This window comes from Colletotrichum scovillei (genome assembly GCF_011075155.1).
Source record: "Colletotrichum scovillei strain TJNH1 chromosome Unknown Contig00009, whole genome shotgun sequence".
Lineage (NCBI taxonomy): Eukaryota > Fungi > Ascomycota > Sordariomycetes > Glomerellales > Glomerellaceae > Colletotrichum > Colletotrichum scovillei.
Genome location: NW_023336267.1, coordinates 5,114,680 through 5,141,864, shown reverse-complemented (window position 1 = coordinate 5,141,864; position 27,185 = coordinate 5,114,680). Strand labels below are relative to the sequence as shown.

The following is a 27,185-nucleotide window of genomic DNA, read 5'->3' as shown; positions in this document are numbered from 1 at the left end:
CGTTCCCGGCCGAACTCGACATCCATCTCCGTGCACTAACAGGTGTACTTACAACGCAAGACATCGCACTCTAGGGGTGACCAGGAACTTTCCGAACAGACGTTCAGTGCTAACTCGTTCCCACCAGTCTCCGCACGAGATAACGGTAGCGCGGCCCTCCGGTACACCCCCCCTCCGTGCCCCCCTATTATTGTCCGAACCAACAACTCTGCGGAAATCGAGTGCTGACACATACGGCAAACGTACCCCAGACTTTCCCGGACGACAGGTCTCCATGCTCGTTTACATGCTTTCAAACCGTTGCGATATCTGACTCTCAAAGTCTCCACTGTGCAGATCGGCGGTTCCGCGCCGTTGGGCATTTCCTCTCGTTTTCCATTGCGTCTAGAACGCGCTGGGTTTTCTTTTCCCCTCCTCCCTTCACAATGAGTGGCCAAAGAACCGGTAGCACCCATCAGGCCAAACGCCCGCGACTCGGCGAGCGTACCATGTTGGCCTGCATCGGCTGCAAGCAAAAGAAGCTCAAGGTAACATTCAACTGACTTCTAGTAGATTTGCAAAGACACGACAGAGCTGACTGACTCATTCATAGTGCGACGGACAAAGTCCCAAGTGCCAGAACTGCGTGAGGACTGGACGAGGTAAGGTCCAACAGCAACATGAGACGGCACGATGAACTTTAGCTAATGTGGGGAAAACCAGACTGCCTGGTAGAAGACCCCGGCACCGGCTTACATCGCCCGCGCGACTACATGAAGTCGCTGGAGGCCCGCGTTGCCTATCTCGAAGGTCTCTTACAGCAGGCCCGGCCCGAGGTCGCCCTCGATCACTTTGGTGCCAATCACGAGGGTGGAGGCGGTCGTGGTCGTGAAGCCAACCAAAACGCCGCCGCCGCTTCTCACAACGGCGGTCACACGCAAGCAACGTCCATCATGCACATGCCATCTGCCCTCGCCCCGAACCTCCAGGCTCACCCCTCGTCATTCGAAGACGTGGACTTCTCGCGGGCGCTGCGTGCGCCTTCTCCAGATGTCGACGACCATCATGTCGATACCTTGTCGTCAGAGGTTGCGTTGCTCTGTCTAAGCGCGGCCGGCCGAGAGCCGCATTATTTTGGTCCTTCTTCCGCTGTTTCCTTTTCGCGCATCGTCAGCGCTACTATGGGCCTTGCCAGCACTGGCGGGAGCTCGCAGCATAGCCATGCAGGCCGGGGGAAGGATATCAATCCGGAAGTCGTCCGAGAGGTTCCGTTGAGGTTACCGTCGCCGACACTGAGGGCAAACTTATCGGAAGCGTACTTTAACAACATACATCCCCAGTACCCATTTCTCCACAAGCCGACGTTCCAGATCTGGGAAGAGACCTGCCTCAAAGCAAGTCTCGACGGAGATTTGAGCAGTGTTAACGGGTCAACGCTTTTTTTCGTCTTGATGGTAAGACGGAACTCTGAAATGCTCAAGATATGGCTGTCAATTACTTGGCAGTGCTCTAATACGACTTATAGGTCTACTCAATAGGGTCTTTAGTCCTTGGTCAAAACCACTATGATGCTGCTGAGGTATGCTTTACCCTTTCGTGGACTTGGCGTAATAGGCGACGAAGATTATTGACGCAGGAGTGGGCAGGCTTACTATTCGATGGCCTTGGATCACATCTCGGCAGTCTTGGACCTCGACAGCCTAGAGTCCATCCAGGCAATACTGGCTTGTGCCGTTTATTCGATCAGATCACCTGTTGGCGTAAGCCTATGGTAAGTCACCGGCCTATTCATTGCTCCGGGATCGTCTGAATCTTTCTTAGGAAGGTCTCTGGTATGGCTATACGCCATTGCATTGAGCTCGGCTATCACCGAAGTGCCGAGAGATATCACAAAAATACAGATGCTTTGACTAAGGAGATGTCCAAAAGGTGTTTCTGGGTCGCGTATGACATTGACAGAGTCGTTGCCTTTACACTAGGCCGCCCAGTGGGCATTCCAGACGACTCTATCGATGTTGAGGTAAGGCTTTTCCACTCTTCGTACCTCCCGCGATAGCCTCTGATTATGAAATACTAACAATGCGCAGTTACCACTAGATATCGATGACGAAAATGTGACTTCAGGAGGACTCTTGTCAGCCTCACGAACATCCATCACAGATCCGCCGACACTCATGACCGGCTTCATCCACGCCATCAAACTAAGGCGTCTGTGGACAAAGATTAGTGACAACCTGTATCCCCCCACGACTCGACGATGCGGTTGCGGACACACAGCTACAATAGAGAGTCTCCGTCAAGAACTAGAGGAGTGGCGCGCAAAAACTCCCGATCAGCTAAACTACTCAAGGGCGCACCCACTCTCAGTCTTCACCTCTCGCTCCTGGTTCCAGCTCGCTTACGACCACTCGATCCTGCTGCTATACCGCCACTACATGATGGGCGGATCACCCGCAGCAAACCACTCCACGCCAGACGGCGGCGCCGGCCACGGAGGAAACCTCAACGACAACGAAGCCACGGAACGGGTGCTGGAAGAGTGCGCGGTGCGCGCGCGGGAGATGTGCATGCTCTACCGCCGCGTCTACCAGTCTTCCTCGGTCCAGTTCACCTGGGGCAGCCTGCACATCCTCTTCCTCGGCGGGCTGACGTACCTCTACTGCCTGTGGCGCTCTAAGCGCGTTCGGGACTCGACGAGGCAGGCTGATGTTGTCACGACGTGCATGGCGTGCACCACCGTTCTTATCATCATTGCCGAGCGGTGGAACCTGGCGACTTCGTATAGGGATATCTTTGAGGCGCTGTCTCAGCGGACGATTAGCATGGTTTGTAATGATGGGCAGAAACCGGCGGCGGCGGCACCTGGTGGTAATGCTTCGTTGCCTGCGATCGGGCCGGGTCCGGGGGCGGAGACGGATATGCATGCTGCTTTTGGTGGTGGTGCGGCGCCGTCGATGCAGGATTGGATTATGGGGTTGGATGACTTGTCGATTCCGCAAGAGTCGGAGTGGCTGGTGCAAGAGTTGCTTCAAGGTGTTCGAGATTATTAGCAGTCATGGCCGACACGTCGGAGCAGATGCCATGAATTACGATGAACGAGGATGATATTATAATTAGGGGCGCCGAGATACACCGGCTGAGCGAAATAGGCTAATAAGTTTGCAGCAAAAATCAAAAAAATCTTTCCAATCATTGGAATAAAATGTGAGCCTAACATCCTGACAGAACGAAAAGCATGAGCGAGCTCTCTATGTGTCTACCTGGAATCCTGCTCCTAGGCATTAATAAAGTCGAGGAATCATGTCCATACTCAAACCAAGCTCCTCTGCGCAGGTCTGCAGACTCTTCATCTGCGCTTGCGCATACAAGTCGTTTGCGTCGAGGATTTCTCTCGCCAAAGCCTTCTCGTAGCCATCTACATCGGGTCGCGTCGAATCATCATCTCCTATCGTAGGTTCGCTTGGGCTGGCCCCGGCCTGGATATTCGACTGGAAGATTCCGGCAGCCGAAAAGGGTAAGAAGTCTTCGTACGTGATGGGCACCGCCTCGAGCACACCTTCGGAGACGAGCCGATCCAAAAGAGAGACGGGATCTGCTGTGTCAACACCTCTCAGGCTATGCAGCTTCTCTTTGGCATTTTCTGCGCATCGATAGTCCGAGTAAACGAGGCCCTGCCGCCGCAGCTCGTCCCAGTCGTCGGGAAAGTTTTCAAAGACCTTTGCAAAAGTTTCGTCCACCATCTTCGCATCAGCAGAGGATCCGATTTCTTGCACTGTGGCCATCGCTTCTTCTAGTAATCCGTCATACAGTTTTCTTCCCGCAGGCGTAACGGCGGCGCCCCTCTCCTCAATCTCACCAAACCGAGCCTTGTGGAAACCATCAACAAACTCATCTCTCCCCGAAATCGCAAAGCGAATACCCTCCTGCAGCGCAAGGAAACTCGTCTGGCGCAACAAAATCGGGCACTTGCGCATCGGCGGGCCCTCGATGCGGCTCTTGACAGCCATACCTGCAGCAAGCATAGCCTCTTGCGCAGCATTGATATCCAGGGCTCTCGGCGTGAGGTGGTTGATGTGTGACGAGCGGAAACACGCGATATCCGCCAAGATGGGATGCTCGCTCCGCAAGAGAGCGTACTCTTCGTGCGTGGCAGCCGCTAGGGGCTGCCAGCTAAACGTGCGAATCGCCTCCACCACGAACCGCTCCCCTTGCTCCGGCGTAAGACGACCGTCCTGACACTCCTCAGCTGTGCTTAGAAGCTCCAACAGGGCATCAGTAAAGATGTTCCGCTTGGCAAGGAGCTCCAGAGCAACGGCTCGCGCCGACCCCGACTTGAGTAGTTCGGGCCGGAGGAGCGTGGTGAAGACGCGGAAGGGGTTGCGTTCCAGAGACTGCGGCGACGTCGGGCGGAAGCAGGTGGCGTGCATGGGCAGGCCGGCGACGGAGAGGTCGTAGTAGCCGACGGGGTGCATGCCGAGGAGGGCGAAGATGCGGCGGACGGTGTGGAGTTCTTGCGGGGTGCCGAGGCGGATTGCGCCGTGCCGTTCGAGGGTTAGGCGCTCGATGCTGGCTTCTATTGTTGCGGAGCCTCCGGAGCCGTTCCCGTGCCCGAGGCCGTGGCGTTGCTTGGACTGGGCATCTCTATTGATGGTTTGGACGATTTGGATGAGGTCGCCGTAGAGGGGCACTTCGGCCTTGTACATGGCGGACATTGCCAGCGCAAAGGTCGTTCGGAGGGTGTCGGCGTCGACGTAGTTGGCGTCGGGTGCCGGATGGCCCGGAGGACCTGAGCGGTGCGTGGATAGAAGGCTGGTTGACATGATGGCGTTGGTTTGTGAAGCACTTGTTGTTCAAAGATCAAGAATGATCTCTTGATGAGGATGGCTGAGTAGGAAGAGATCAAGATAAGAGTGATGCGATAAGGTTGATATTCGGGTATAGTAGGAAGATAAGTGAGGCTTAGATAGAGCTAGTCCGTAGTAGAGAGTTCTAACTTAAAGGCAAACTTCTAGATATCATGTATTATTAAATACCAAGGAAAGCTAGTAGCAAACAACTATCCTTGCGATTAGTCGAGTTGGGTCACACGATGACTTCGGGGGAAAACGCTGGCATAGAGTTAGGCCTCATGGTTCTTCCCGAGAGCATGACAAAAACAACTAGTTCGAACTCTTGACCAGGAAACCTTCCTACTGAGAGGTGAGTTACTAACAGCCGTCAGATGACTTACTCGAGCAACTATGACCGAGGTCATCGACTACGTCGTCCGGCTTACGCCGGGGACTACTGATAAGATGTCACTGCGAATCGTTTGGTGGCTTCGGATATGGGGCGGTGGGGGCGCCGGCAGCTCGCCATCTTGCCGAAATGTGGATCGGAAGCAAGGAGCGGCCTTAGTCGGGCATGAACCGTCTCCAACCGCCAGGGTCGGAGGTTTCCGAGTGATGGCGACATTGCTGTTGTGCTTATCCGCTCTTCTCCATCACCTCATGCGGAGTAACAGCCATTCGATATCCCGCCGCTCATTGACTCAACATTTCAATTTTCCCAAGGTCACATAGCGAGAGATAGTCTCGTAAGCTGGGTTTGATAAGAAGACGCAGCCGAGGAAAACCAACTCCCCTTCTTTGAAGGCACATTGCAGTTGACAGCATTACCTACCACATCGCCCACCATGTCAACCACCACAACCGTCACGGCATCCACATCCGCACAAGCACCACCGGCACCGACGCCGCTCGGTTCGGCGCTGGACTCGGGCAAGGCGGGTAGCGGCAAGGTCAAGCGCCTACACCAGATCCCGGTTCCCGAATCCAAAGAAGCTGCGCGGAAATGGCAGCTGGAACAGATGGCGGCCGCGTTTCGCATCTTTGCCAAGTTGGGCTTCTCAGATGGCAGCAGTGGACACATCAGTCTACGAGGTTTGCTTTTTTTTCCTTTTCCGTTACTGGAATCAAGATGCTAAGAGCTCCTGCAAGACCCCATCAGACCGGACACGTTCTGGATCAACCCGTATGGAGTGCACTTTGGCGTGCTAAAGGTGTCGGACATGGTTCACATCGATGAGGACGGTAACCGTATTGGCGGTGCCGATAAGCCGGTAAATACCGCCGGCTTCACCATTCACTCCGTTCTCCACAAGAGGAGGCCGGATATCAACGCCGCCTGCCACATGCACAGCCCTTACGGCCGGGCGTGGAGTACTTTCGGACGTCCGATCGACATGCTTAACCAAGGTAAGTCACAACTACCAACCTCATCGTGTACTACTGTGGAGAGATGCAGTTCTAATTATGCCATTGAAAAGACTCATGCATGTTCTACAACGACCTCTCTGTCTACGAAGGATTCGGTGGCGTCGTACTAGCAAAGGAAGAGGGCGAGCATATTGCCGAAGCCCTCGGCCCCACCAACAAGAACATCATCCTTCAGAACCACGGACTCCTCACCGCCGGTGGGACGGTAGCTGAAGCTGCTGCCTTCTTTATCGCGCTTGAGCGGTGTTGCCAGGCCCAGTTCCTTGTTGAGCAGGCTGTTGCTCCTGGAACCAACGGTGCTGCTGGCGGACTGAAGAAGACGTTTGTCGGCGAAGAGGAGGCGCAGTACACAAAGGACGGCACGGGTACACCTGAAGTAATGTACATGCAGTTTGTACCAGAGTATCAGTTGATTCTGAAAGAGTCAGGAGGCGACTTTTTATTATGAGACTTCATGTGGATAGAGGTGTTTAGTAAACTTAGAAGAGAACAGAAGTCAATATCCATTCGCACTCGCGGTGGTGTGGTGATTACTGAAAACCCATTCGGTTGCACTAAATAAAAAATGACGAGCTGGAACGGACTCGGTTGTGATCTAATTAAATGCGTTCGTAGAGTCATCATAGAAGCATCCATGTTGACACGAACAATTTTGCAGATATAGCTACCCATGCCAGTGAACCGGCGTTGGTCTTACCAACCCAGAGTAAAACCACTGACCCATAGTGTAAACATCATAAACAGGAATCTTGCCATCTAGTGCTCTGAAAATCGCCTCTGAGAACGGGGGCATATTGGTGCATTCCAGTACCAGTATCCTGATATCAGGCCGACTGGCTACAAAGTCTCTTGCAACAGCGACGAGCTCTGCCTCAATGTCTGCATGGACGTACGGGGCGCCCTTCCCAATCGTACCCCTCAAGTGCCCATCGAAAGGCACCCCGCGGATGACGATTTTGGAAAGCGCCTGCTCGGGCACAAAGCTTGCGAGGTGCTGAGAGCCTAGTCTTGACTCATCATATGTGAGAATTCCCACACTCTTGCCAGGCGGAAGCAGAGGTAGGATTGAGGGCAGTTGGGCTAGCGATGACGTGGCGATCGGGATGGGCAACCTTGCGGTAAGTCTATCATGTTCACAAATCAGACTTTGGGTTTCTCCTTGGAGTTGAGTCAATGGCAAATGATGTTTGGCATTATACTCACTCGGCTTGGGCTAGTGCCAGGAACCCGCAACTAGTGATGATGCCCACGCAACCTCTGGCCGCTAAACGCAGTCCCGCGTCCACAAACCGGTCTATGAATGTAGAGTCATAGCTGGAAGACGTGACGACTTGCGAAACTTTTGACCCTTCTGCCATTTCACGAATGAGAGGAAACGGCCAGGTGCGCTCGTTGTAGGGATCACCCGGTGGTCGGTGTATATCCACCTCTATGGCAATGAAACCAAGCGGTGGGAGACTTTGTGTAGCTTGAGCCATGGTGAAGTATAATCTTACTACTCGTGAGTTCACGAGGTTGACGAGCTCTTCGGATAGTTCTCATCTTAGTGACAAAAGCGTCTTTCTTTAAGCAGACGCCGCGTCTGAGACTGCCGAAGAAAGGCTCTTGAGTTACCGATGCTTATCAAAACCATCAGCAACTTCATGGACATCATCGATAACGGTTGATTCATCCAGGAGGTCTTTCTGATATGCGCTCCATGCGATTAGCCGCACTATCACCCAATTGGAAGTAGTTTGTGGTTACCCCGCAGTTCGTAAGTAAACCGATCAACTTGAAGGAGGGAAAGTTGTCGAGACAAAAAAGCCAAGGTCTCCCCGGATTCGGGTCCTCCCGAGTGGAGTCCCCTGCGGTTCGGGAGAATCCGACCACTGCAGAAACCCCTCCGTGATTCGGATCCGCGCCGGAAAAAAGCCGGGCGTAAGAGTTGAGTTGATTTGTCGGCGAAATGTGATAGCTGATGTGTTTCTGTTTGTCACTGACGGGCAACAATTCCGGTAAATGTGGGATAATTCGGGCACCTTTTTAATGTTATTTCAAAAGCTGCCGGCGACATTGCGGGTAAATGGCATGTCTTCTTCAGTTGACTGCTTGTCTGACACCTTGCATATTTCTTTCTCCCGGTATCCATATACCCCGCGATCATCATTGAGTTGAATCCGCCAGCCTACTATCACATCTCAATTGCTGTACTTTCGCTGAAAAGAAGACGTTCTGCACAATCATGGCACCAGCTCGGACAGATGACTTGGGCTCAAGGAAGCCCCGCGTCGTGGCACTCGGCACCCCAAAATATGTCGGCGACGACTACCTCGCCGGCTTCAAGACCGAGTTCGACTATTCAGTTCTCGAAGCAACAGACCGGGCGGAAACGATAGCCATGCTGCCAGAGGATATCGAAAAGAACGGTCCTATCGATGCGTTCATCATTCGCATGGGCACGCCGCCATACGAGCCATTCGACAAGGGTCTCTTGAGCGCTCTGGCGCCAAATTGCAAAATCATCACGTCCGCTAGCGCCGGATACAACGAGTTCGACGTGGAGTGGATGGCCTCAGAGGGCATCTGGTTCTGCAACACGGTCGACGCCGTGGCCGAGGCAACGGCGGATATGGCTCTGTTCCTGACGCTGGCTGTTCTGCGCAATACGAGCAATGCAGAGAAGAGCGCCAAGGCCGGCACCTGGAGAGCGGTTCCAGGGCTTGTTCCTGGGAGAGATCCGTCTGGCTTGACTATGGGTATTGTCGGGATGGGGGCTATTGGCAAAGTATGTTCTAGTCCATCGCATCAAGACTGCGTTGTAGAGTTGCCAAGCTAATCTGAGTAACCGCACAGTACCTCGCAAAGAAAGCGGCCGTCTTCAACCTCAAGATCAGCTACCACAACCGCCACCAGCTTCCCGCGGAAGAGGAAGCAAAGTACAACGCGGTATACTCCCCAACGCTGGAGGACCTTCTCGGCAAGTCCGATATCTTGTCACTCAACTGCCCGCTAAACGACCAGACGACTGGTCTGATCGGACCTGCAGAGTTTGCCGCAATGAAGGACGGTGTCTTCATCGTCAACACCGCTCGCGGGCCCGTCATCAACGAGGCGGCGCTCAAGGACGCTCTGGACTCTGGAAAGGTGGCGCGCGCTGGCCTCGATGTTTTCTGCGACGAGCCCAAGCCAGACATGGCCTTGGTTCAGCACGATAACGTGATTGCGCAACCTCATCTTGGTGGCCTCACAGACATGGCTTTTCAGAAGGCTGAGAGGGAGTGTTTTGAGAATATCCGGGCTTGGTTTAAGAGTGGGAAGCCTAACTCTCCTGTTATCGACATCCATGATAGGAAGGCAAAGGCTCTAGCGAAGTGAGCTAACAGGCCTGGCGACATTTCTTAGTTATAGAGTTAGCTAGGATCTGAAGGAAATCACGAATAGCGTAGAGCATCACCACCATACACACTCAAGAGCGGTCCGCACACATCTGCAGCGACTCAGGAATGCTTCGAACAGATAAGTTAATATCACAAACTTATTTCACAACTTCATAAGATGAAAGTAGAAAGAGTCCTATATCCTCGCTCGACAAGCTGCGTGAGCCCAAAGCTCAATAGAATAGGATAGACTCCTTGTATACTACTGTCTCCACACCAGCAATCTCAGTAAGACTGATACAGTTTTCTTTCTGTCTACGCCGGCATTCATCAAGTCCAAGCTAAGAGCAATTATATACAAGCAAGCTAACTGCGATTGAAAATGCAAACCACACTTCCCTAGAGAGTGCACATATTTCGGACGGGGTGAAAACACGAGTTGAACCGAACACATTCTCGATTCATAAAGGCTACCCGACTTCGCCTAGAAGTACAGACCAGGACTCAAATATTAATTTATCAATTCAAGCCTACTGATGCATGATTCAGTCATTATGGAAAGCTTTCAGCCCTCCACACAAAGCAATTTGGCGATGGCTTCCTCGCGCCTGGTATGATTGTTCCCCCAAGTGTGGCAGTATCAACGCATCTGATTAGACCTTTTGGCTGACTGCACGTGCGCCATTCTTCTCAATGCCAGATTCGGGCTCGCTGTTTTGATCGCTGCTACACATGCATATTAGCCTTTGACTTTGCGCTCGAGATTTACGACTTGAGGGTACTGACAGTGAGTCTTGAGCGTCGATGATTGCCTCTTGCTCCCGAGCTTGCTGCTTCAGTTGCTTCGCCCTGCGACTGACGTTCCACCATGGCCCCTTGAAGAGCTCATCCAGTTGCTCCAAGCTCTGAAGAGATGTTTCAGGGACAACACAGTAGACGTAGATCAACGACAGGAAACACCATCCCGCGAAGAAGATAAAGGCACCCCAGTTGTGAGTCTGGCTGAGCAGCGAAGGCATACCCTTGTTGACGCCGAAGAAAAAGAGCCAGTGGAAAAACTGTGAAAAGGCGCTGCCGAAGGAGCGGAGATGATTGGGCCACAGCTCTGCACCGAAGACATAAGGTAGAACGAGGAGGCCTGCAGAAGTATTAGCAAGCTGCTTTGTTGGGCCTGACCCATATCTTCAGTCTACTCACCGACAGCGTATCCGAATCCGTGAATGAAAACAGCGGCGATAGCAGCTTCGCTAGATCCCGGTGCAACGTCACCCTCCTGGCGATACTTGATGAAGACACCAATGTACAGATCAGAAATCATCTGGATAGTGATACCCGTGAATAGACTGCGACGGCGACCGAGGGCATCGATGAAGAAGAAACTAGCAATCAGAGTGAAGAAGAATTTGGCCATGCTGTACATGCCGCTGAGAAATAAGCTGCGGGCAGTGCCGCCACCAAGTCCGAGCATGCTCAGAATCGGAACGAGGTAGGAGGTGACGCTGTTGGCACCTGAAAGCTGGGCGAGAGCATACGACAGAACGGCCTGCTGTACGCGACGAAGATTGGAGGGTACCAGGAAGGCATCCTTCACCAAGACGACAAAGCCGGGGTTGCGTCCGAATTTCTCTTCCTCTTTGGCGATCTGGTCTTTGATGTCTTCGATCTCAGTTGCCACCCTGGGGTGATCGACCGACAGCCCTCGGAGAGCCGTCAGATTTTGGATCGCTTCATCGTCCCGTCTGGCAATGAACAACCAGCGTGGACTTTCATAGAGCAGGAAGCTTGCCGCGATGAGGATGGCCATGACGATAGTCGGAGAGAAGAAGACGATCTGATACTGGAGCCTCCCAACAGCGACATGGATGAAGCAGGCGTAGACGATGAAGACCGACACAGTCAAGGACAGTAGCATGGCAACGCTGAACCAGACCGCCAGGAGACCACGGATCTCGGTAGGGGCAATCTCGACGATACTGACAGGTCCAGTGACTGTAAGAGCGCCAATACCCATGCCTGAGACTATGCGAGCAAAGTAGAGGGCACCGATGTTACCCATCGACACGGTCGCGATGATTTGTCCGATGATCCAGATGGTCATGTAGAGGCGGTAGGACCACATTCGTCCGATGCGATCATTGAGAAAGAATGACAAGCCGGCGCCGATGCCAGCTCCGATGTAGACGAAAGAGATGAAGTTGGAGACTTGGGTAGGGTTCGTGGCCGAGGTGATTCCAAAGTCCTTCTGGAAACCGGGAAGGGACGGCACCACCGAGGAGGAGCCTTGATCCCATGCTACGTTGACCACGTTAGCCGGCGCATCTTGCACAAGCCAATGATGGTGGACGGAGTCTTCTTACTGATGGGGATGCCACTCGTGGCATAGAGGGCAGCGGTGAGCAAGAGCTTTCGATTCGAGATGAGTTCTCGAGGCGACTCCCTGATTGCCGTGATGTACTTGGCGAAGGTCGACTCCGTGAAGACTTGCTTGACACCCATCTTACAGAGGACGACGCGTTGTCCTTCTTGAGTCCGAGTAATGATCCGGGAAATCGGCGCCGTCTGGATGGTCGGCACGAGAATTCGACCGCGTTGTATAGGTAGTGAGCAGATGAAACCTTTGGCGACCAGTGAGCAATTGTATGAACCAAAGGAGTTGTGTGTTTTGTCGATGGGTCCTGCGATATATCATCGGACAGGGAGATTGCCCAATGGATATCTATATGTCAACCTGTTTGCATGTTTGTTGGCCCGTTATGCATCAGTTGGACGTTATCAAAGCCAAGATGCGAAAAAGAGACGTCCGGTCTGGCTCAACCCCCTACCCTGCCCCAAGCATGCCTCGCTTGCTGACCAAGGAGTCCCAATCGGCAGGGTCGTTGTCTGTGCAAGCTCAAGATCCGGGGTAGACACCTCTGGACGGGGGTTTCCAGTCGTTCGTCCCTACGGCGCATGATCACGAAGCCCTTTGAGATAGGATTCTTCCTCGAACCCCCCTTTAGCGTAACCCGTATCGGGCTAAGGTAGGTTGACAGTCACCGGCTCTGATGGGACTTGCAGTAGCTTGCCAACCACAGCCCTGGATCGTTATCCGGGACAATCCGGGCAAGGGTGTCCATGTCTGCGGCACGATGCGAAATGACGAGAGCGGGGTCGTAGAGCGACACAGACTAGGAGGTTATCAGCTGCCGGGACCGGACCCAAGACCGCGCGGTAGGTGGAGGGCCCGTGGGGCGCACGGCATGAGAGTGCTCCGTTAAGGGAGGATGTACCTTTGATAGCGACGGCGACTGGGGGCTGAACTTGTCTGATTGGATTGGTTGCACAGTTGTTGATATCAATCTGTATGTTTTATGGTCTTGCTCCCTACCAAGTCGCCAATCATTGCCAATGTGATTTCATTCACATCTGTCGCAAGTCACCAGGCTCTCACAAACTTCGACTTGTTGTTGAATCGTTTAGTTAACACTGCTGCTCCTCAATCCAGGCGCCGCAGCGACTTTAGCTCCCGCACTTTCTTCTAGCTCCGACCCGGCCAGCAGCGTTGCCACGGCGTTTACCGAAAGATCATACCATACAGCCTGTCGGCACTCGACTAGTTTGCTCGATCCAAGAGAAAAAGGCCGTCAAACGCCGTCCCAGGAAGCTGGTGTTCCCATCTTCGCCTGTCGACCCCTCATCGCCCAAAGTTTAGCAGCACGCTACGAACAATCCTTTCGGACTCCTCTCCGAAACCTGGCCAGAGCTTCTGGAACGTCTTGAGGCTAAAACTCCCTAGAATAGCTTCTGCATTTCTTCTTCAACTCTGCTCAGCTATACCGGTACATGCAGTAGCGCAACCATGGCACGCTCACCTAACAAGGACGATGCGGTCATCATCGTCGGGGCCGGCATCTTTGGTCTCAGCACCGCGTTGCACCTGTCTCGCCGGGGATACAAGAACGTCACGGTCTATGACAGGCAGCCCTACCACGAAAGTCTTTACTCGTATTTTAAAGGCGCCGATGGAGCTTCTGCAGGTAACGAACTTAATCACTCCTCTAGTGCTATTGGCACAAGGCTAACGTACGTTCCAGACATGAACAAAATCATCAGATCTGCGTATGGCGCACAAACGGAGTACCAAGGGTTGACCATTGAGGCGCTAGAGGGCTGGACCGCTTGGAACGAGGAGCTGGCCAGCGGGAAGACAGTCCCACCCGGCCTAACCACCAACGACCGCGTATTTGTCAATAACGGCAACCTGTCACTCTCAGACTCAGCAACCCTGCCGCAATTCGAGCAGGACACAGTTGACAACATGGAGGCAGCAGGGCATCGAAATACTCAGCTGATCACCATTGATGAGGAACACCAAAGGATCGCTGCTGAGAAAGGATGGTCTTTTGGAATGGACCCGTTCCGACGTTTGCAAAGAGGTCTCAACGCGGCCGGCGTTCTCGACACGACGGGAGGCATGGCCGTGGCTGACAAGGCCTGCCGTTTTGCGCTATACAAGGCGGAAAGCCAAGGCGTCAAGTTTGTGTTAGATTCGCAAGCTGGTGCTCTTGTCTCGTTGATCTACGAGGAGAAGAAGGTTAGCGGGATCAAAACCCGAGACGGCAAGGAACACCATGCAAAGCTGACTATCATGGCATGTGGCGGCTGGACACCTTCTTTACTCCCAGATCTAGACGGTTTGTGTGAGACGACGGCAGGATCGGTGGTACTACTCAAGATACCCCGTGAATCGCCGTTATTTAGTCGTTTCGCACCCGAAAACTTCCCAACTTTCACATACAAAGTGAGAGACGGCGCTGAAGGTGGTCTATACGGGTTCCCTAGGGATGAGAATGGCTGGCTGAAGATCGGCTATCGCGGAACCAAATACACAAACCCCGTCAAGCAAGCTGACGGTAGGGAACGCAGCGTACCCGTAACACGGTGGTCGAGTGCATCGGGGCCTAGCGATCCTAACGAAGCGACTAATGAGCGCCTGACGACGATTCCCCAGCAAGCTCTGAGAGTTTTGCGCTTATTCTTGGCAGAGAATCTCCCGGAGCTAGGCGCCGAAGGCATCGATATTTCTTTCACTAGAGTGTGCTGGTATACAGACAGCTACGATAATCATTTTGTGATTGACCATGTCCCCGACACCGAGGAGTCACTTATGGTTGCGACTGGCGGGAGTGGACACGCGTTCAAGTATCTTCCCAACATTGGCAACTGGGTTGTAGACAAAGTGGAAAAGAAGGGCCAAGACCAGATTCCACCAAAGCTTTGGAAGTGGAGACAGATTGGGAAACAGGAGAAGCCGTATAATGTCTTAATGGAAGGAAGCAAGGGCCCGACAGCTCTCGGCAACGTGCCTTTGGCGGCCGAGATCGAGATATCCGGTAGTGTTAAATCTAGGATGTAGAATCGAGGCTAGGTCTCGACATATCATGAACCCCAAGATGCTACCAGCATCAATCACTGTACCATGCAAATATACACAGACCGAAATTCCGGCTTTTCTGCTGCGGGTTGACTTTTGATTCAGCCCTAAGGTCGATCTCTAGCTACCATGGCTCTAGAAGGGGTGATTTCCAGGTTTGTGCGACTCTCAGCTAAGGTTCGGCTATAGTGACCGTAGCGTCGGATGTGCTCCCCGAATAATTGCTAAAAACACGCATCGTCCAACTACTTTGTAGCCTCTTTCACCGTATGCTGTGGTCTACCTTACTGCAAAGAAGGTTTGATCCGGCCTTCTTCGGGCTGTCCGTCTTGCATGAGCTACACTACTCCTAAATAACTTCGACTATGCCTCAGTTCACCAGATCTTACTGCTAATCAGATGCATCTAGACAACGCGCGAGACACGAAGCTTTGGTACAAACCTCAGTTGTAAGTATCTAAGTTCTACTGCCTTCTACAAATTGACGAATGTCTTCAAAATAGCCCGCGTCCGCGTAAAGAATTACCCGCGAACCACACTGAGCCTCCTAAGTTGTGCCTTGGCATCATCTTAGCTCCTCCTCCCCGACCTCCATCGACGCCGGTGCCGGCGACTTCTGTGGATACTCCTCGAGATTTTGGTTCTGAGTATTCTTCGAGCTCAACTTCTCCACTCGTTTAGGATCTTTGAGAATAAAGCGGCGGACGAACTGCCAAATGTTTGGGATGCAAGTGGTGAAAACGCCCACGTCGAGCTCTATGTCTGACCACACGGCGACGGGCATTGCATCGACTAGAAATGGTCAGTCCCGCTAAGAGTAGTACGCGAAACAGTGTTTGTTTTTGGACGATTCGAGGCTCTACTCACCAGTCGGGTTGGTCGACGCGGTCGTGTACCTCAAAACCGCCCTCAGTCGTATGCCGCTGGAGATTGTAAGACTGATCGCAGCAGAGGGGTTAGTCGTATGTCAGAGCTGAAGATGTCATTGGAGGGAAAATGCTTACAATAGGCCGAGACTGAACATGAACATCACCGCCCACTTCTTTCGGGGCTTCATGTTCAAGAAGAGCACCTGAGATGCCGGTAGAATGAGCATCCAGACGTCTAGTACGATGTTGACCACCCCATGGACCACGCCAAGCGGCGGCACCGGTATACAGTGACCATTCTCCTCCCCGGTCCATTGTTTCCAAGCCATCCCGACGGGTTGACACTGAAAGGCTACTAGGAACACGGAGCCCATCCCGAGCCCCACGGTAACAACTTGCGTTGTCCACAAGACCCGGCGGAACTTGTCGCCGGGAAAGATTCGGAGGTACATGAACAGTATGGAGGATTTGATCAGCGTCAGCGTGAACACGTAGAGTAGTTGGCCGATATAAAATGTCTGGAGCCAGTCAGCGTTGAGTTCTCGTCTGACTATTCACTATTCGTTGCCGTTGGAGGGAAAGTTATTACCAAGAAGTAGAGGTCGATTTGGTCGAACGTGAGACTCCAAATATCTCGCCCGGCGCCGTTAAGTTCAGCTATTAGGTGATTAATACACCATTTATCGAAACTTCTTTGGGTAATGCGTGGGGATTTTCTTACCGACGTAATTTACCGGTATGAAGCCAAACATTATGATCTGGATTCACGGTTTAGACTTCTCTTTACTCACATATTCGCCCAACCCAAGGGGCGTGACTCACATATGTCAATAGAATAGTACTGTCATCAAATCCCCAAGGTGACATCCGGGCGATCTTCACAACTAAACGGATGATGATGGCGAAAGTGGGAAGTGTGAAGAACAGAACCAGGCGCATGATCTTGACAGCGGCGAAGTCGTCCTCTATCGGAAAACCGCATTCCGTCTGCGTGATATTCTTCGTGACTGGAGATGTGGTTAGCAAGGTGCTGTCTTGCTATCCCGACGGAAACATTCATCCACTGACCCAGGGCATTTTTGACTGAACAATCCGCTCTGACACATGTCTCGACTAGGTTTATGTATGAATTGTCATGGCAGAGGCATGTTTGATCACCGGGAGCGCATGCCGACTTTGGAATGGCATCCAGTAGGCAAGGTATCTGCCTATTGTTAGCAAGGCCGCGTGGTAAGAAATGCATTGTGCGGAAGTACTTACTGCGCATGGTGGAATATCGACCAGGCTGGATGCTTTCGTAATGGTACTGAGGCAGAGCAGGAGTAAGGGCGGTGCGAGCCGTGCCCACAGCATGACTGCAAAAGCGATAGATAAGAGGACGATATGCGGCTGTTTGCCTTCCTGGACAGAGTCGTTTGTCGCCTCGATATCTGCTCCTCAGTCACTGGTTTCCTAAGTGATAACAACCACGATTTGCCTTTTGGGATTGTGTAGAGCTTGGGAGTTTCCGGTTTTGCATCAAATGGGAAACCTTTCCTCAATGGAAGAGGGAGGCAAGCGAAAGGGACTCCTCGTATGTACGATTCCTTCAGCCTGCCGAGATGAGCGGCCAAGTAGGCCTTGCAGCCGCCACTCCAGTCCCTTCATTGGTTTTGAGGTGGTTTGACTCCGCACCGCCGACATTCCGATCCCATTTGCGTCAATCTCGATAAGGGTGGCGTTGAATGGCCACAAAGAATGCTTTATATCTAGTCCCCCAAGTGCTGAAAGAATGCCAGCATCGAGTTCAGATCGAAGCCGGTTTCGGTCTAGACCGCTCAACGGACGAATAGGCGGTCCAGCCAAATCATTTCTCGATCTACCGAATGGCTCAATGACGAAGTTCTCTGGATCGCAATGGCCATTGATGCTATGCAATCAAGCAAGCTAGTGATCTGAACTCTATCACAATACCTCGTTGGCGTTCCCCTTTTGAGACCGGGCCGAGGCAAGTCCCGTCACCTAGGAGAGATCTTCCACCAGCTACAAGCGGGCCGCCACAATTGTTACTGACCCTACCTATCGAAAATCAAAACCGGAGAGTCGCATACTCACTTCCCAGGGGCCATTATTGTTCCCCAAGTCAAGTTCTCTAGCATCGTCTTTGCGCACTAATTTATCTAGAATTATATATCTGCAAGGACTGTCTATCAGCCAGCAGAGACTTCGGTGAAGACAGCATCCCATCGGAATTCGATTGTTAGAAATCTTGTTCGGTCTCAAGATGGCCAGAGTTTACACAGGCTCGTTGAAACTTCCGTTTCGGCCTAGACAATCATGAAATAACCCCCGAGTAAACTCCCACACCTTCACATCCAACCCTCTCTCCCTCATACCTCCCAAAACTTCCTCATTATCAACCCTCTCCACTAGCGGACCAACCAAAAACACACCACCACCAGACTTTCTCACTCTCTCAACCCCAGCAACCCTCACAACTCCCTCCCGCCCCCGAGAATCATATAAATCACTCGTCGCCAAAAATAACCCCCTCTTACCCGCCTCATCAACACTCATCTCCCCCGTAACGTCCACCCCAAAGTCCCTCGCCCTCTCCAACCCAGGTGTCGCCACGGGTCCAGGCATAGAGTGCACAAAACTCACCCCCGGGTTCTCCCTCGCCAACACCTCAAGCGCGAGCGTTCCCATGGTCGTAGCCTGCACGGAAGCAGGCCAATACCCCCAGTTCCCGGGCCTTCGGAGGTCAAGATCCTCCTCGTCGGGCATGGGGCCTTCTAAGCCCGCTGCCAGTACCGAGACTACGCGTGGGTGCGGCGCGTTGTTGAGGAGAGGGAGGAGTTTTTGAGTGGCGCGGAGGCGGGTGTAGTACCGCGTCGACATTGACGGATCCAGCCCTTCTACGGTGTCTTTACGGCCCTCGAAAGCAATGAAGCCTGCCGAGAGGAAAAGAATGTCGACTTTTGTTTCCCGTTGGAGAATGGTGTCCATGGCGGCGTCAATGTCAGATACGAGCGCGTGGTCTGCAGGGAGGAGGGTGTAGATGGCATCTGGGCTTGCGGTTGCGCGCAGCGAGGCGAGGAAGGCCTCGTGGGATGCGACGGTTTGAGGGCGCGCGACGGTGTAGATGTGTGGTGAGGGCGCGTATTGGGCGAGGTGTTGGAGGGTGCTTTTTCCGATGCCTGATGTTGCGCCGATGAAGACTGCTACTAGGCCCTTTGGCAGAGATGCGACGAGGGCGTTGGATTGGTTGACTACGTGGAGAGACACCACGGTTGAGCAGTTTGGAGCGAGTGCTTTCGCTATCTTTGGGCTGCTGTCTTGTCCCAAAGTTGGATAGTTCTACCATGCGTTCAGAAGACACATATCTTATAATCTATTAGCTACTAGACATTACCGCTAACATCACCCGATATCGTTGTAGTTGCTCAATGATAGTTGGTGAACTATCGTCAGCAAGCCAGAATTCGATCGAATTTCGGACGAGAGAGATGCATCCTCCTGGTGTTGGTTCATCTCATTGGTTGGCTAGAATCCCTCTTCAGTGCAGGATACCGAGAGGTTGGTCAGCAATGAGCTGTGGCTCGGATAGACAGGTCTGAAGCGGACGATAGAAATAGTCCGAAATACAAAGGTGCCAGAGAGGCATGTTTGTCTGTATCGGGCCTGCTAGCCTAATAATTGTGATCCTGACGGAGACTGGGGTATCTTAGCCTCATGTCCTTCGTATCCTCACTCTTACCACGATTCCAAAACCGCGCATGCTCTCCCATATTCCCATCTCGTTTTCCCGGCGAAAGGTTACTTCTTCCCCGCGCACCGTCATTGAAACATTCTCCTCGAACGTTGTGGAAGGAGACGTGGGCTTAATAAACTGTCGAGGTGGCGGTGGGCCTGATGAGGAAGACGAAAACGACGACGACGGGTCGGCGCCGGCTCTGAATAGCCCCCACCGACCTGCCTTTTTATCCTCTTTTGCTTGTTCTACGACGGCACGGACGACGGTACGGTCGAGTTTTGGTTCGGGCTGCAGCCGTTTCGCGAGACGCCGGGCCAGACCTTCATCGCTCCACCACCACTCTCCTTCTTTAGATGATGACGATCCGGCGTTGATGTCGTCGTCCCAGCGGCCCCATTCGTCGAATTCATAGGAGGAACCTGCAACTGCATTTCCTGAGGCTGAGCCCGTGCTTTGACCTTTGGTGTCACCCCTTCCCTTAGAAGCGGGGTCGGGCTCCGGCTCCACGCGGATGACCTCCGCGACCTGGCCTGCCTTTGGGTCGGCATCTGAAGCGATGATCCATTCTGGACCGACTGCTGCAGCGGGCACGAGATAGAGCTCTGTTGATATCGGTGGGTGAGGAGTCGTTCCTAGACGTGTCAAGAGTGACGTGATGTGGGGCGTTAGGAGCGGAAGAAGGGTTGTTGTCGTGACGGTGTCACGGGCGGTCTGCTGAGCTTGCGTTTCGCGGAGCAAGGAAGAGAGGTTGTTGAGGGTCGTCGAGACCGATGAGTTGTGATTGAGTGTTGACGATGAGTGGTACGATGTCGTTGCCTCGTTGTATGAGGGGGGAAGATCCCCGTCTCCATCAGGGTTCTTCGACATAGCAATAGTACCGTGAGTAAGTTTGAGATTGAATTGATGCTTTGTAGTCTGGATTCTGCAACACAGACTGAGATTTGCGTGAAAGTGAGCTCGTCGGGCTGACGCAGTGGTAAGGGAGGTGATGGGAAGTCCGTCGTTCGTGGGTCACTGAGTGAATGACCTTGATAGATGAACAGTAAGCCTAAGCTCTTTGTGCCAAAAACGCCTCGGGCGACTCTGGCATCAGGTGCGTGCCGCAACTGTGACTGGACCTTGAAGGATCAGAAGAGGCAGGCAACGACTTTCGGTGCCGAGACGGGGATTCCGCAATGACGAAAGAGTGGGAACACGGCTCGACGTACTCCGTAGTACCTAGGTAGTTGCAATGCTCTCGGCCGACGCCGATGGGAGCATCAGTTCGACTTCTACAGGGCTGAACTCTTGTGACCGAAAGGCCTGCACGGACACATGCAGGAGGACTCAGAATCCGGGGATGGTGGCGGAGATTATCGGGTTTTGTGATCACGGGGTCCTCTGAGCGATCAATGGTATGCAGGGGCGGATGTGTATGATTATGTTGTGTCAAAGGATAGCAAGGGAATGAGGCTGTGAGTTGGTTCGTGGGTGTTGTAGATCCTTGGATAGCCTCTCTTGGGGTCGGTTCTGGCGGCACTGCGGCTGGGCGAAGGAAGACAAGCAGGCGTTGTAAAGGCTTATCGGTTACGCTAATGGCAGTGTTGTCAGGGGCGCTTTCGAGTGCCTGGCAAAGGTGCCGAAAAGAAGAGGAGAGAAATGCGCCCGACTAAAGTGCTGTGCTGCGCCGCAGCTGGTTCCTATCGGAGGGCCCAAGGAGGCATTAGCGCGCCGCCATCGCTCAGCATTCCCGGAACAGGTGACCGAGAATGAGGCCCGCTCGTCGATTGACATGAGGGAAAATCAGACCCCAGGTTCGGTCATCGCTTAGGGAATAGGAGGTCGGATTGAGTTCGAAGTCGATGTGGATATGTGAGCGAATTCGTGATGTCGACGCTGCGTGATTAAGATGCCCGTTTCAGCCGCAAGATATGTTGGCATGCAATAGCAAAGTAAGCGTTCGGTGACGGGAATGACAGGCCTTCATCTTGCGGTGCCCGGAATTGTAGCAGCAGACTATGCCGTTTGAGAGGGTCTGTGTTGTGTAGAAGAGAACGTCGATGATCTGACTCGGGCCTGTGCACTCAAGTTAGCCCGTCCCTGCATCTTTTGGCGTCTTTTGATGCATGTCTGACCTGGCGAAACCATGAAAGTGAGGGTGTTGTCGATGGTGTCGGGCGAAGAAAGTGGAGGGCCTCAGATGGAAAGCGGTGGAGTGGATCGACACCTTAATTTCCCCAGATCAGCCACATTTGGCGATTAGGTAACTTCAGGCATCCATATAAGGCAGGCTTCGAGAAGAAGTCTAGCGCGCATGAGCCACACCATCTGACTTGACTCATCCACAGGGCTACCGTGATTGGTCAATAATATTCCAATGAAGTCACGTGCAGAGGTAGGACTGACTAACCGGGTGCCTGCCGCCTGATGCGGAATTCAAAGGGCCAATTCAGCCACTCTCTTTTCGCCATTTCCTCCACATTCAGTTCAGGTCCAACCGTCCAAGGGTAAAGGAAGGTCTTACCATATGCACTGCCGCCACCAACGGAGCCATGTTCTGACGGTGACCATTTACCAATGACACCGCCCAACCGCATTGTCCACCCTCCAATATTGCTATGCCTTGCCACGAGGCTCATTTCATAGGCTGCAAGAATGGTGTGTCGTGTAACGAGAATGCCTGGTCATGAATGGGTCACACGCTAGTCGCAACCGTTTACCGCCGCTAACTTCAATGCTTGGCTGGGCGTTCGCCCTCAGCCATGAACTACCTTACCCGAGATGCCAAGGTAGGTGACATGATGTGAGTCCATTCTTGAGCTTAGAGCTCAGGTAGAGCTTTGATCTGCCTCGTGGGTTCCCAAGGTATATAATAGGATGGTTCCTCCTATTTGCAGTGTTGTGTCATACCAATATAGAGCTACCTCAAGATACCCCGAGTCTTCTTGTCTACTATTACAGGAGAAACAGTCTATCAATTTCACCAGCAATTTAACTCGTCAACGTGTACTCCAAACATCCATCTATCTACTACCCAAACTTCTGATAACAGGCTCGTTGGGAAGCAGTCGCCTCAAAAGATCTTACCCTCTTCTCCCTCTTCCAACCCTTCCTCCATCTTTACCTTACTCTCACTCACTTCCACCCATACAACACCGCCAAAATGTCGTACAGAGTCGCCGCCCCCGATGAATACCTCGCCATCACGGGTATGTCCGTGAAGACGGTCAAAATCACAAAGGCCGCCTGGGTATGGCCCTTCCAACGCTGCATGCGCTTCCGCATCACGCCCCACGATTATGCCATGAGCCTCCAGGCTATGACCAAGGAGAAGCTGCAATTCCTCCTGCCCGTCGTCTTCACCGTAGGCCCCGACGTCAACCAGCGCGGCGCCAACGCCGCTCATCAATCGAGCCACCACTCCGAGACCTCCGACCACCAGCAGCACGATGAGGACGACAGCTACATTTCCTCCAACCGCCGTGAGGACCGCGGCGACGCCCTCATGAAGTACGCCATGCTCCTCGCCGAGTCCGCCGACAAGAAGACCAGCTCTCTCGTCCACCTCGAGAACATCGTCAAGGGCATCATCGAGGGTGAAGTCCGTGTCCTGGTCTCCAGCATGACCATGGAAGAGATCTTCACCGAGCGCGAGGTCTTCAAGCGTCGCATCTTCCGCAACATCCAGTCCGAGCTCAGCCAGTTCGGCCTCAAGATCTACAACGCAAACGTAAAGGAGCTCAAGGACGCACCCAACTCAAACTACTTTGAGTCCCTCTCCCGCAAGGCCCACGAGGGCGCCAGCAACCAGGCCAGGATCGACGTCGCCGAGGCCCAGCTGCGCGGTAACGTCGGCGAGTCGAAGCGCAAGGGTGAGCAGGAGCGCGAGATCGCAAAGATCAACGCCGAGACCGCCGTCCAGAAGACGGACCGCGACATCGAGCGCGCCACCGCCGAGGCCAACCTCGACACCCGCCAGGCCTCCCTCAGCAAGGACGTCGAGATTGCCCGCGTCGAGGCCCGCCGCGCCCTCGAGTCCAAGGACGAGGACCTCAAGCGCGAGGTCGAGGTCAAGCGCGCCGCCGCCGAAATTGAGCGCCTGCGTGCCACCGAGGTCGTCAAAGCCACCATTGAGCGCGAGGCCCGCCAGCAAAAGGCCGACGCCGAGGCCTACGCCATCGAGGCCGACGCCAAGGCCAACTTTGAGAAGAGCCAGCGCGAGACTGAGGCAAAGGCCTTCAAGACGCAAAAGGACGCCGACGCGCACACCTCGGCCGAGTTCAACCGCACCACAAAGACGGCCGACGCCAACGCCTACAAGGCCCGCCAGGACGCCGAGGCGCACCAGTACTCTGCCCAGCTCAACGCCGAGGCCGACCTGGCCATCATGCTCAAGAAGGCCGAGGGTATGGCCGCCATGGCGGACGCCTACGGCAAGATGTCGACTGCCTTTGGCGGTCCCGCGGGTCTGCTGCAATACCTCATGATCGAGAAGGGCACCTACGTCCAGCTCGCAAAGGCCAACGCCGAGGCCATCCGCGGGCTGCAGCCCAAGATTAGCGTCTGGAACACTGGCAGCCAAGGTTCTGGCGAGGGTGGTGGCAACTCTGGCATCGATACCATGCGCAATGTCTACCAGATGCTGCCTCCCCTGATGACGACCATCAACGAGCAGACTGGCATTACGCTGCCTGAGTGGCAATTTGGAAAGATGAATGCCGGTATGCAGGCTATGCAGAGCGAGAACGGCGGCAAGGTCAACGGTTCCAAGTAAGGGATGATTGATAATATCACAGACACACTCATTTAAACGATTGGGGTAGATTGGCGTTGGTGGCTTATGCCTGATTCACGAGTTTGATGATACCATAGCAGGGATGGCCATAGTCGATTCTATAGATCTCCTTTGTCTGAAGTTGTACTTTTAGTTTGATAGTCACTCAATATCTCCTTGAATCTTGGACACTAGTAATATTCGATAATTCCGCTATCGCCAAGGGAATAAGCTGTAGCCAGACAGAACCGCACGTGATTGGTGTTATAGTATTCAAAGACTACTAGTAGTTTACATAGTATCGTTCCAGGTAGTTCGTCGGGTAGCGTCCGACGTTTAGGGAATATTTACAACATTTGGCACTGATAACCAGCTAGGCAAGCAAATCATACTACAATGCACTTGTTCTATAATCCCTCAGTAGGATACACCTATAAAGCTGCTGAAATAACCATCTCTGCACTTCGAGTATTCCTGGGTATAATCCGGCACGGGAATCGCTTCGGATGACTCGTAAGTCCATTCGTCAACTCCACACGCGGTATAATCTCCTCTCCCCACGGCCCTCTCGCCCCCTCAATCTTGACCGTCGCGAGCATCGAAGCAATCACAATCCAAACGCTCGCCTCCGCAAGATGCTTTCCAACACAAACCCTCCTCCCAAACCCAAACTGCCCCACAGGAAACGGCTCCCCGCGGCCGCCCTGCTCAACAGGAACGTATCTCTCCGGGTCAAACGCCTCGGGATCAGCATACGTCCGCTCATCGTGCGTCATCGCCCGCGCGTTGGCGTACACGAACGATCCCTTGGGTATGAACATGCCATCATATACATCATCCTCCAGCGAGCGGTGCGGCACGCCAATCGGGGAGACGGGGCACCACCGCAGCGTCTCCTGGACGATATAGTCAATGTAGGGTAGCCTCGACCTGTCCTCGAAACAAGGCATCCTCCCATCTCCGACAACCTCGTCCAGCATCCTCTGCGCTTTTTCCTGGACCTCGGGGTGCAAAACCATATTGAGGACGAAGACTACCAGCGTGGACCACGTCGTATCCTGTCCCGCAGCGTAGACCGCCGCCGCGGCGCCCTTGATGTCATCTACCGACAGCTCCGGGGGGATGCCGGATTTGATCTGCTCTGTCCTCTGCTCCAGCAGCATTTTAGTGAGACTGTGTTCTTGGTCCTGGGTCCTCTTGGCTGTCACGGCGGCGTAGGGGGCATCGTGGATCTGGCGGATCGCCCAGCTCCAGGTCCGCGCGAAGCGGAGTGATCGGTCTCGGACCAGCCAGTCGGGCAGATGCCGTACAAACGGGAAGAAGTCGACCAGCGTCCCAGCCGGCGCTCCACCATGGCCGAGTGCGTAGGATGCATCCGTGGCCATTTGGATGTACGGGTCGGTATCACTCTCAACATTCACACCGAATCCAATCCTCATCACAATAGCCGTCGCAAACCTCCGCAGCGCCGTCTCCCAAGACCCAGGGTCTCGTATAATCCCCTTGACCAAAACCAACGCCTCTTTCTCCTGCAGCTCGCGATACACCTGCACACTCGTCTTGGAAAAGCTCCGCTGCAGGATACTGCGATGCATACGAAACTCCGGGCCCCATCGCATAAACGTCAGCGTCTTGCGCCAGCCCATCTCCTCGAATAGCACGAAGCGCGGACGGTCGCAGTAGTTTGCGCCCCGTTTATCGAGCAGGTCGACGGCGGCGCGGACCGAGTTGAGGACGATGATGGGCTGGCCTAGGACGTTGAAGGAGAGGATGTCGGAGCGGTATTCTTTTGACCAGGCGGCGTAGGCGTGTTCCGGGTTGTCGGTCGGGATGATGCGGAGGTGGCCGAGGATTGGTTCGCCGGGGGGGCCGGGCGGGAGCGGGAGGCCCTGGTGGGTTCCGAGTTTGCGGAGGCGCGTGCGCGTGCGCCGGGTCCGTAGGGTATGGACGGTGACGGCGGCGAGGAGGAGGAAGAGAAGCAGCATCGCGGCAAGCCGTGTCCTGTGCACGGATAGGATCTGCAATAGGGCCATTGTCGGGTATGGTGATTATAGTTGTGGGTATGTAGCGAGCGTATGCAATCTCAGGATAGTCTTACGAGAGTTACCGAAGCTAGAAGGACTGGGGTTGGCGGCGGGGATGCCTCGAGGCTCTTATACGGAAGTATCACCAATGATAGCCAACGCGATGCCAATTCCAACCTTGTCGTGATGCAGCACGCAGGAAGCCCGAAATGGCCATCTTGGCTGACAAGTGGAGGAGGGGCCGGTTCCCTTCGAGCACGTAATGATGAGGAGATCGATTCTGCCAGTGGTTTATCAGCGAGGTGTTAAGAGTAAGAGTCAAGCAACACAGACTAAAAAGCCGTTTGACTCGGGTTAGTGCATATGAGGATCTTGGGATGAGGGTGACAAGCCGCCCAAGCCAACACACAAGAAAACCTGGTCGGAAATTCTGCCCACGACGGTTTGTCGCATCCTGGTCACGACCGGCAAAAGGGTCCGTAGCCGGCGGCAAGCTCCTGAGTTTGCCGGACTTGGGGAAATGGTAGTCCTTTTACAATGCGGTCCGTAGCCCATCAGTGTGTCTCCGCGTTCCCCGTTCAGCGAGCTTCGTACCATTTTCAAAGCTATCATTATGAATGTTTCTCAGACGTGGCTTAGGCCGTATCTCTTGAACCTCATGCCTACTCCGAACGTTACAATCTGCATACCTTGTCCTCCCACGTGGCCATCCATCCGCTAGTTCACTTCTAGTCTGACACGATCTCACCTAAGATTCAGATCTAGTCACGAGTAACGATTTCTAGTCAGTGACGT

The 27,185-nt window shown here is 53.6% G+C and overlaps 12 protein-coding genes across 12 annotated transcripts; 5 read left to right on the top strand and 7 right to left on the bottom strand.

The window, feature by feature from the left end:
• Positions 1 to 286: 286 nt before the first annotated feature.
• Positions 287 to 3,029, top strand: HER10_EVM0003508 (uncharacterized protein; the record flags this gene model as incomplete). The annotated part of the gene is made up of 6 exons (XM_035473183.1): positions 287 to 527; positions 593 to 641; positions 703 to 1,433; positions 1,626 to 1,750; positions 1,801 to 1,999; positions 2,067 to 3,029. The coding sequence occupies exons 1-6, from the start codon at positions 426 to 428 to the stop codon at positions 3,027 to 3,029; spliced, it is 2,169 nt and encodes a 722-aa protein (XP_035329095.1). The 5' UTR covers positions 287 to 425.
• A 231-nt stretch (positions 3,030 to 3,260) lies between these two features.
• Positions 3,261 to 4,799, bottom strand: HER10_EVM0010264 (uncharacterized protein; the record flags this gene model as incomplete). Its single annotated transcript, XM_035479730.1, has 1 exon — positions 3,261 to 4,799. One exon carries the CDS (start codon positions 4,797 to 4,799, stop codon positions 3,261 to 3,263), a length of 1,539 nt encoding a protein of 512 aa, XP_035329960.1.
• A 649-nt stretch (positions 4,800 to 5,448) lies between these two features.
• Positions 5,449 to 6,753, top strand: HER10_EVM0004893 (class II Aldolase and Adducin domain-containing protein). The gene is made up of 3 exons (XM_035474521.1): positions 5,449 to 5,900; positions 5,958 to 6,215; positions 6,287 to 6,753. The coding sequence occupies exons 1-3, from the start codon at positions 5,654 to 5,656 to the stop codon at positions 6,682 to 6,684; spliced, it is 903 nt and encodes a 300-aa protein (XP_035329274.1). The 5' UTR covers positions 5,449 to 5,653; the 3' UTR covers positions 6,685 to 6,753.
• Positions 6,754 to 6,900: 147 nt separating this feature from the next.
• HER10_EVM0007312 (uncharacterized protein) lies at positions 6,901 to 7,714 on the bottom strand (the record flags this gene model as incomplete). Its single annotated transcript, XM_035476871.1, has 2 exons — positions 6,901 to 7,360; positions 7,440 to 7,714. 2 exons carry the CDS (start codon positions 7,712 to 7,714, stop codon positions 6,901 to 6,903), a joined length of 735 nt encoding a protein of 244 aa, XP_035329591.1.
• A 746-nt stretch (positions 7,715 to 8,460) lies between these two features.
• Positions 8,461 to 9,593, top strand: HER10_EVM0002623 (uncharacterized protein; the record flags this gene model as incomplete). The annotated part of the gene is made up of 2 exons (XM_035472329.1): positions 8,461 to 9,003; positions 9,072 to 9,593. The coding sequence occupies 2 exons, from the start codon at positions 8,461 to 8,463 to the stop codon at positions 9,591 to 9,593; spliced, it is 1,065 nt and encodes a 354-aa protein (XP_035329007.1).
• A 607-nt stretch (positions 9,594 to 10,200) lies between these two features.
• On the bottom strand, positions 10,201 to 12,688 carry HER10_EVM0011945 (uncharacterized protein). The gene is made up of 4 exons (XM_035481353.1): positions 11,953 to 12,688; positions 10,793 to 11,887; positions 10,382 to 10,733; positions 10,201 to 10,321 (listed from the first exon to the last, which is right to left on the bottom strand). The coding sequence occupies exons 1-4, from the start codon at positions 12,089 to 12,091 to the stop codon at positions 10,249 to 10,251; spliced, it is 1,659 nt and encodes a 552-aa protein (XP_035330158.1). The 5' UTR covers positions 12,092 to 12,688; the 3' UTR covers positions 10,201 to 10,248.
• A 286-nt stretch (positions 12,689 to 12,974) lies between these two features.
• On the top strand, positions 12,975 to 14,999 carry HER10_EVM0011966 (uncharacterized protein). The gene is made up of 2 exons (XM_035481373.1): positions 12,975 to 13,611; positions 13,669 to 14,999. The coding sequence occupies exons 1-2, from the start codon at positions 13,434 to 13,436 to the stop codon at positions 14,988 to 14,990; spliced, it is 1,500 nt and encodes a 499-aa protein (XP_035330162.1). The 5' UTR covers positions 12,975 to 13,433; the 3' UTR covers positions 14,991 to 14,999.
• A 574-nt stretch (positions 15,000 to 15,573) lies between these two features.
• On the bottom strand, positions 15,574 to 17,241 carry HER10_EVM0004149 (uncharacterized protein; the record flags this gene model as incomplete). The annotated part of the gene is made up of 8 exons (XM_035473801.1): positions 17,138 to 17,241; positions 16,946 to 17,081; positions 16,700 to 16,884; positions 16,599 to 16,635; positions 16,467 to 16,534; positions 16,013 to 16,395; positions 15,876 to 15,946; positions 15,574 to 15,800 (listed from the first exon to the last, which is right to left on the bottom strand). Exons 1-8 carry the CDS (start codon positions 17,228 to 17,230, stop codon positions 15,574 to 15,576), a joined length of 1,200 nt encoding a protein of 399 aa, XP_035329184.1. The 5' UTR covers positions 17,231 to 17,241.
• Positions 17,242 to 18,151: 910 nt separating this feature from the next.
• On the bottom strand, positions 18,152 to 18,865 carry HER10_EVM0011812 (short-chain dehydrogenase reductase; the record flags this gene model as incomplete). The annotated part of the gene is made up of 2 exons (XM_035481231.1): positions 18,152 to 18,793; positions 18,836 to 18,865. The coding sequence occupies 2 exons, from the start codon at positions 18,863 to 18,865 to the stop codon at positions 18,152 to 18,154; spliced, it is 672 nt and encodes a 223-aa protein (XP_035330135.1).
• Positions 18,866 to 19,589: 724 nt separating this feature from the next.
• HER10_EVM0010396 (uncharacterized protein) lies at positions 19,590 to 20,480 on the bottom strand (the record flags this gene model as incomplete). The annotated part of the gene is made up of 1 exon (XM_035479856.1): positions 19,590 to 20,480. One exon carries the CDS (start codon positions 20,478 to 20,480, stop codon positions 19,590 to 19,592), a length of 891 nt encoding a protein of 296 aa, XP_035329979.1.
• Positions 20,481 to 22,408: 1,928 nt separating this feature from the next.
• Positions 22,409 to 24,469, top strand: HER10_EVM0009489 (SPFH domain/Band 7 family protein). Its single transcript, XM_035478975.1, has one exon. It carries the CDS (start codon positions 22,756 to 22,758, stop codon positions 24,364 to 24,366), a length of 1,611 nt encoding a protein of 536 aa, XP_035329869.1. The 5' UTR covers positions 22,409 to 22,755; the 3' UTR covers positions 24,367 to 24,469.
• Positions 24,470 to 24,797: 328 nt separating this feature from the next.
• Positions 24,798 to 26,399, bottom strand: HER10_EVM0009841 (cytochrome P450 1A2; the record flags this gene model as incomplete). Its single annotated transcript, XM_035479314.1, has 1 exon — positions 24,798 to 26,399. The coding sequence occupies one exon, from the start codon at positions 26,397 to 26,399 to the stop codon at positions 24,798 to 24,800; it is 1,602 nt and encodes a 533-aa protein (XP_035329909.1).
• Between the last annotated feature and the right edge of the window lie 786 nt (positions 26,400 to 27,185).

Coding starts and splice junctions, on each gene's coding strand:
- HER10_EVM0004893 (XM_035474521.1), top strand. CDS start 5,654: ATGTCAACCACCACAACCGTCACGGCATCCACATCCGCACAAGCACCA. Junction 5,901..5,957: donor TGGACACATCAGTCTACGAG/GTTTGCTTTTTT, acceptor AGCTCCTGCAAG/ACCCCATCAGACCGGACACG. Junction 6,216..6,286: donor GATCGACATGCTTAACCAAG/GTAAGTCACAAC, acceptor GCCATTGAAAAG/ACTCATGCATGTTCTACAAC.
- HER10_EVM0011945 (XM_035481353.1), bottom strand. CDS start 12,091: ATGGGTGTCAAGCAAGTCTTCACGGAGTCGACCTTCGCCAAGTACATC. Junction 11,888..11,952: donor CACGAGTGGCATCCCCATCA/GTAAGAAGACTC, acceptor TGGTCAACGTAG/CATGGGATCAAGGCTCCTCC. Junction 10,322..10,381: donor ATCGACGCTCAAGACTCACT/GTCAGTACCCTC, acceptor ATGCATGTGTAG/CAGCGATCAAAACAGCGAGC.
- HER10_EVM0011966 (XM_035481373.1), top strand. CDS start 13,434: ATGGCACGCTCACCTAACAAGGACGATGCGGTCATCATCGTCGGGGCC. Junction 13,612..13,668: donor CGCCGATGGAGCTTCTGCAG/GTAACGAACTTA, acceptor CGTACGTTCCAG/ACATGAACAAAATCATCAGA.
- HER10_EVM0009489 (XM_035478975.1), top strand. CDS start 22,756: ATGTCGTACAGAGTCGCCGCCCCCGATGAATACCTCGCCATCACGGGT.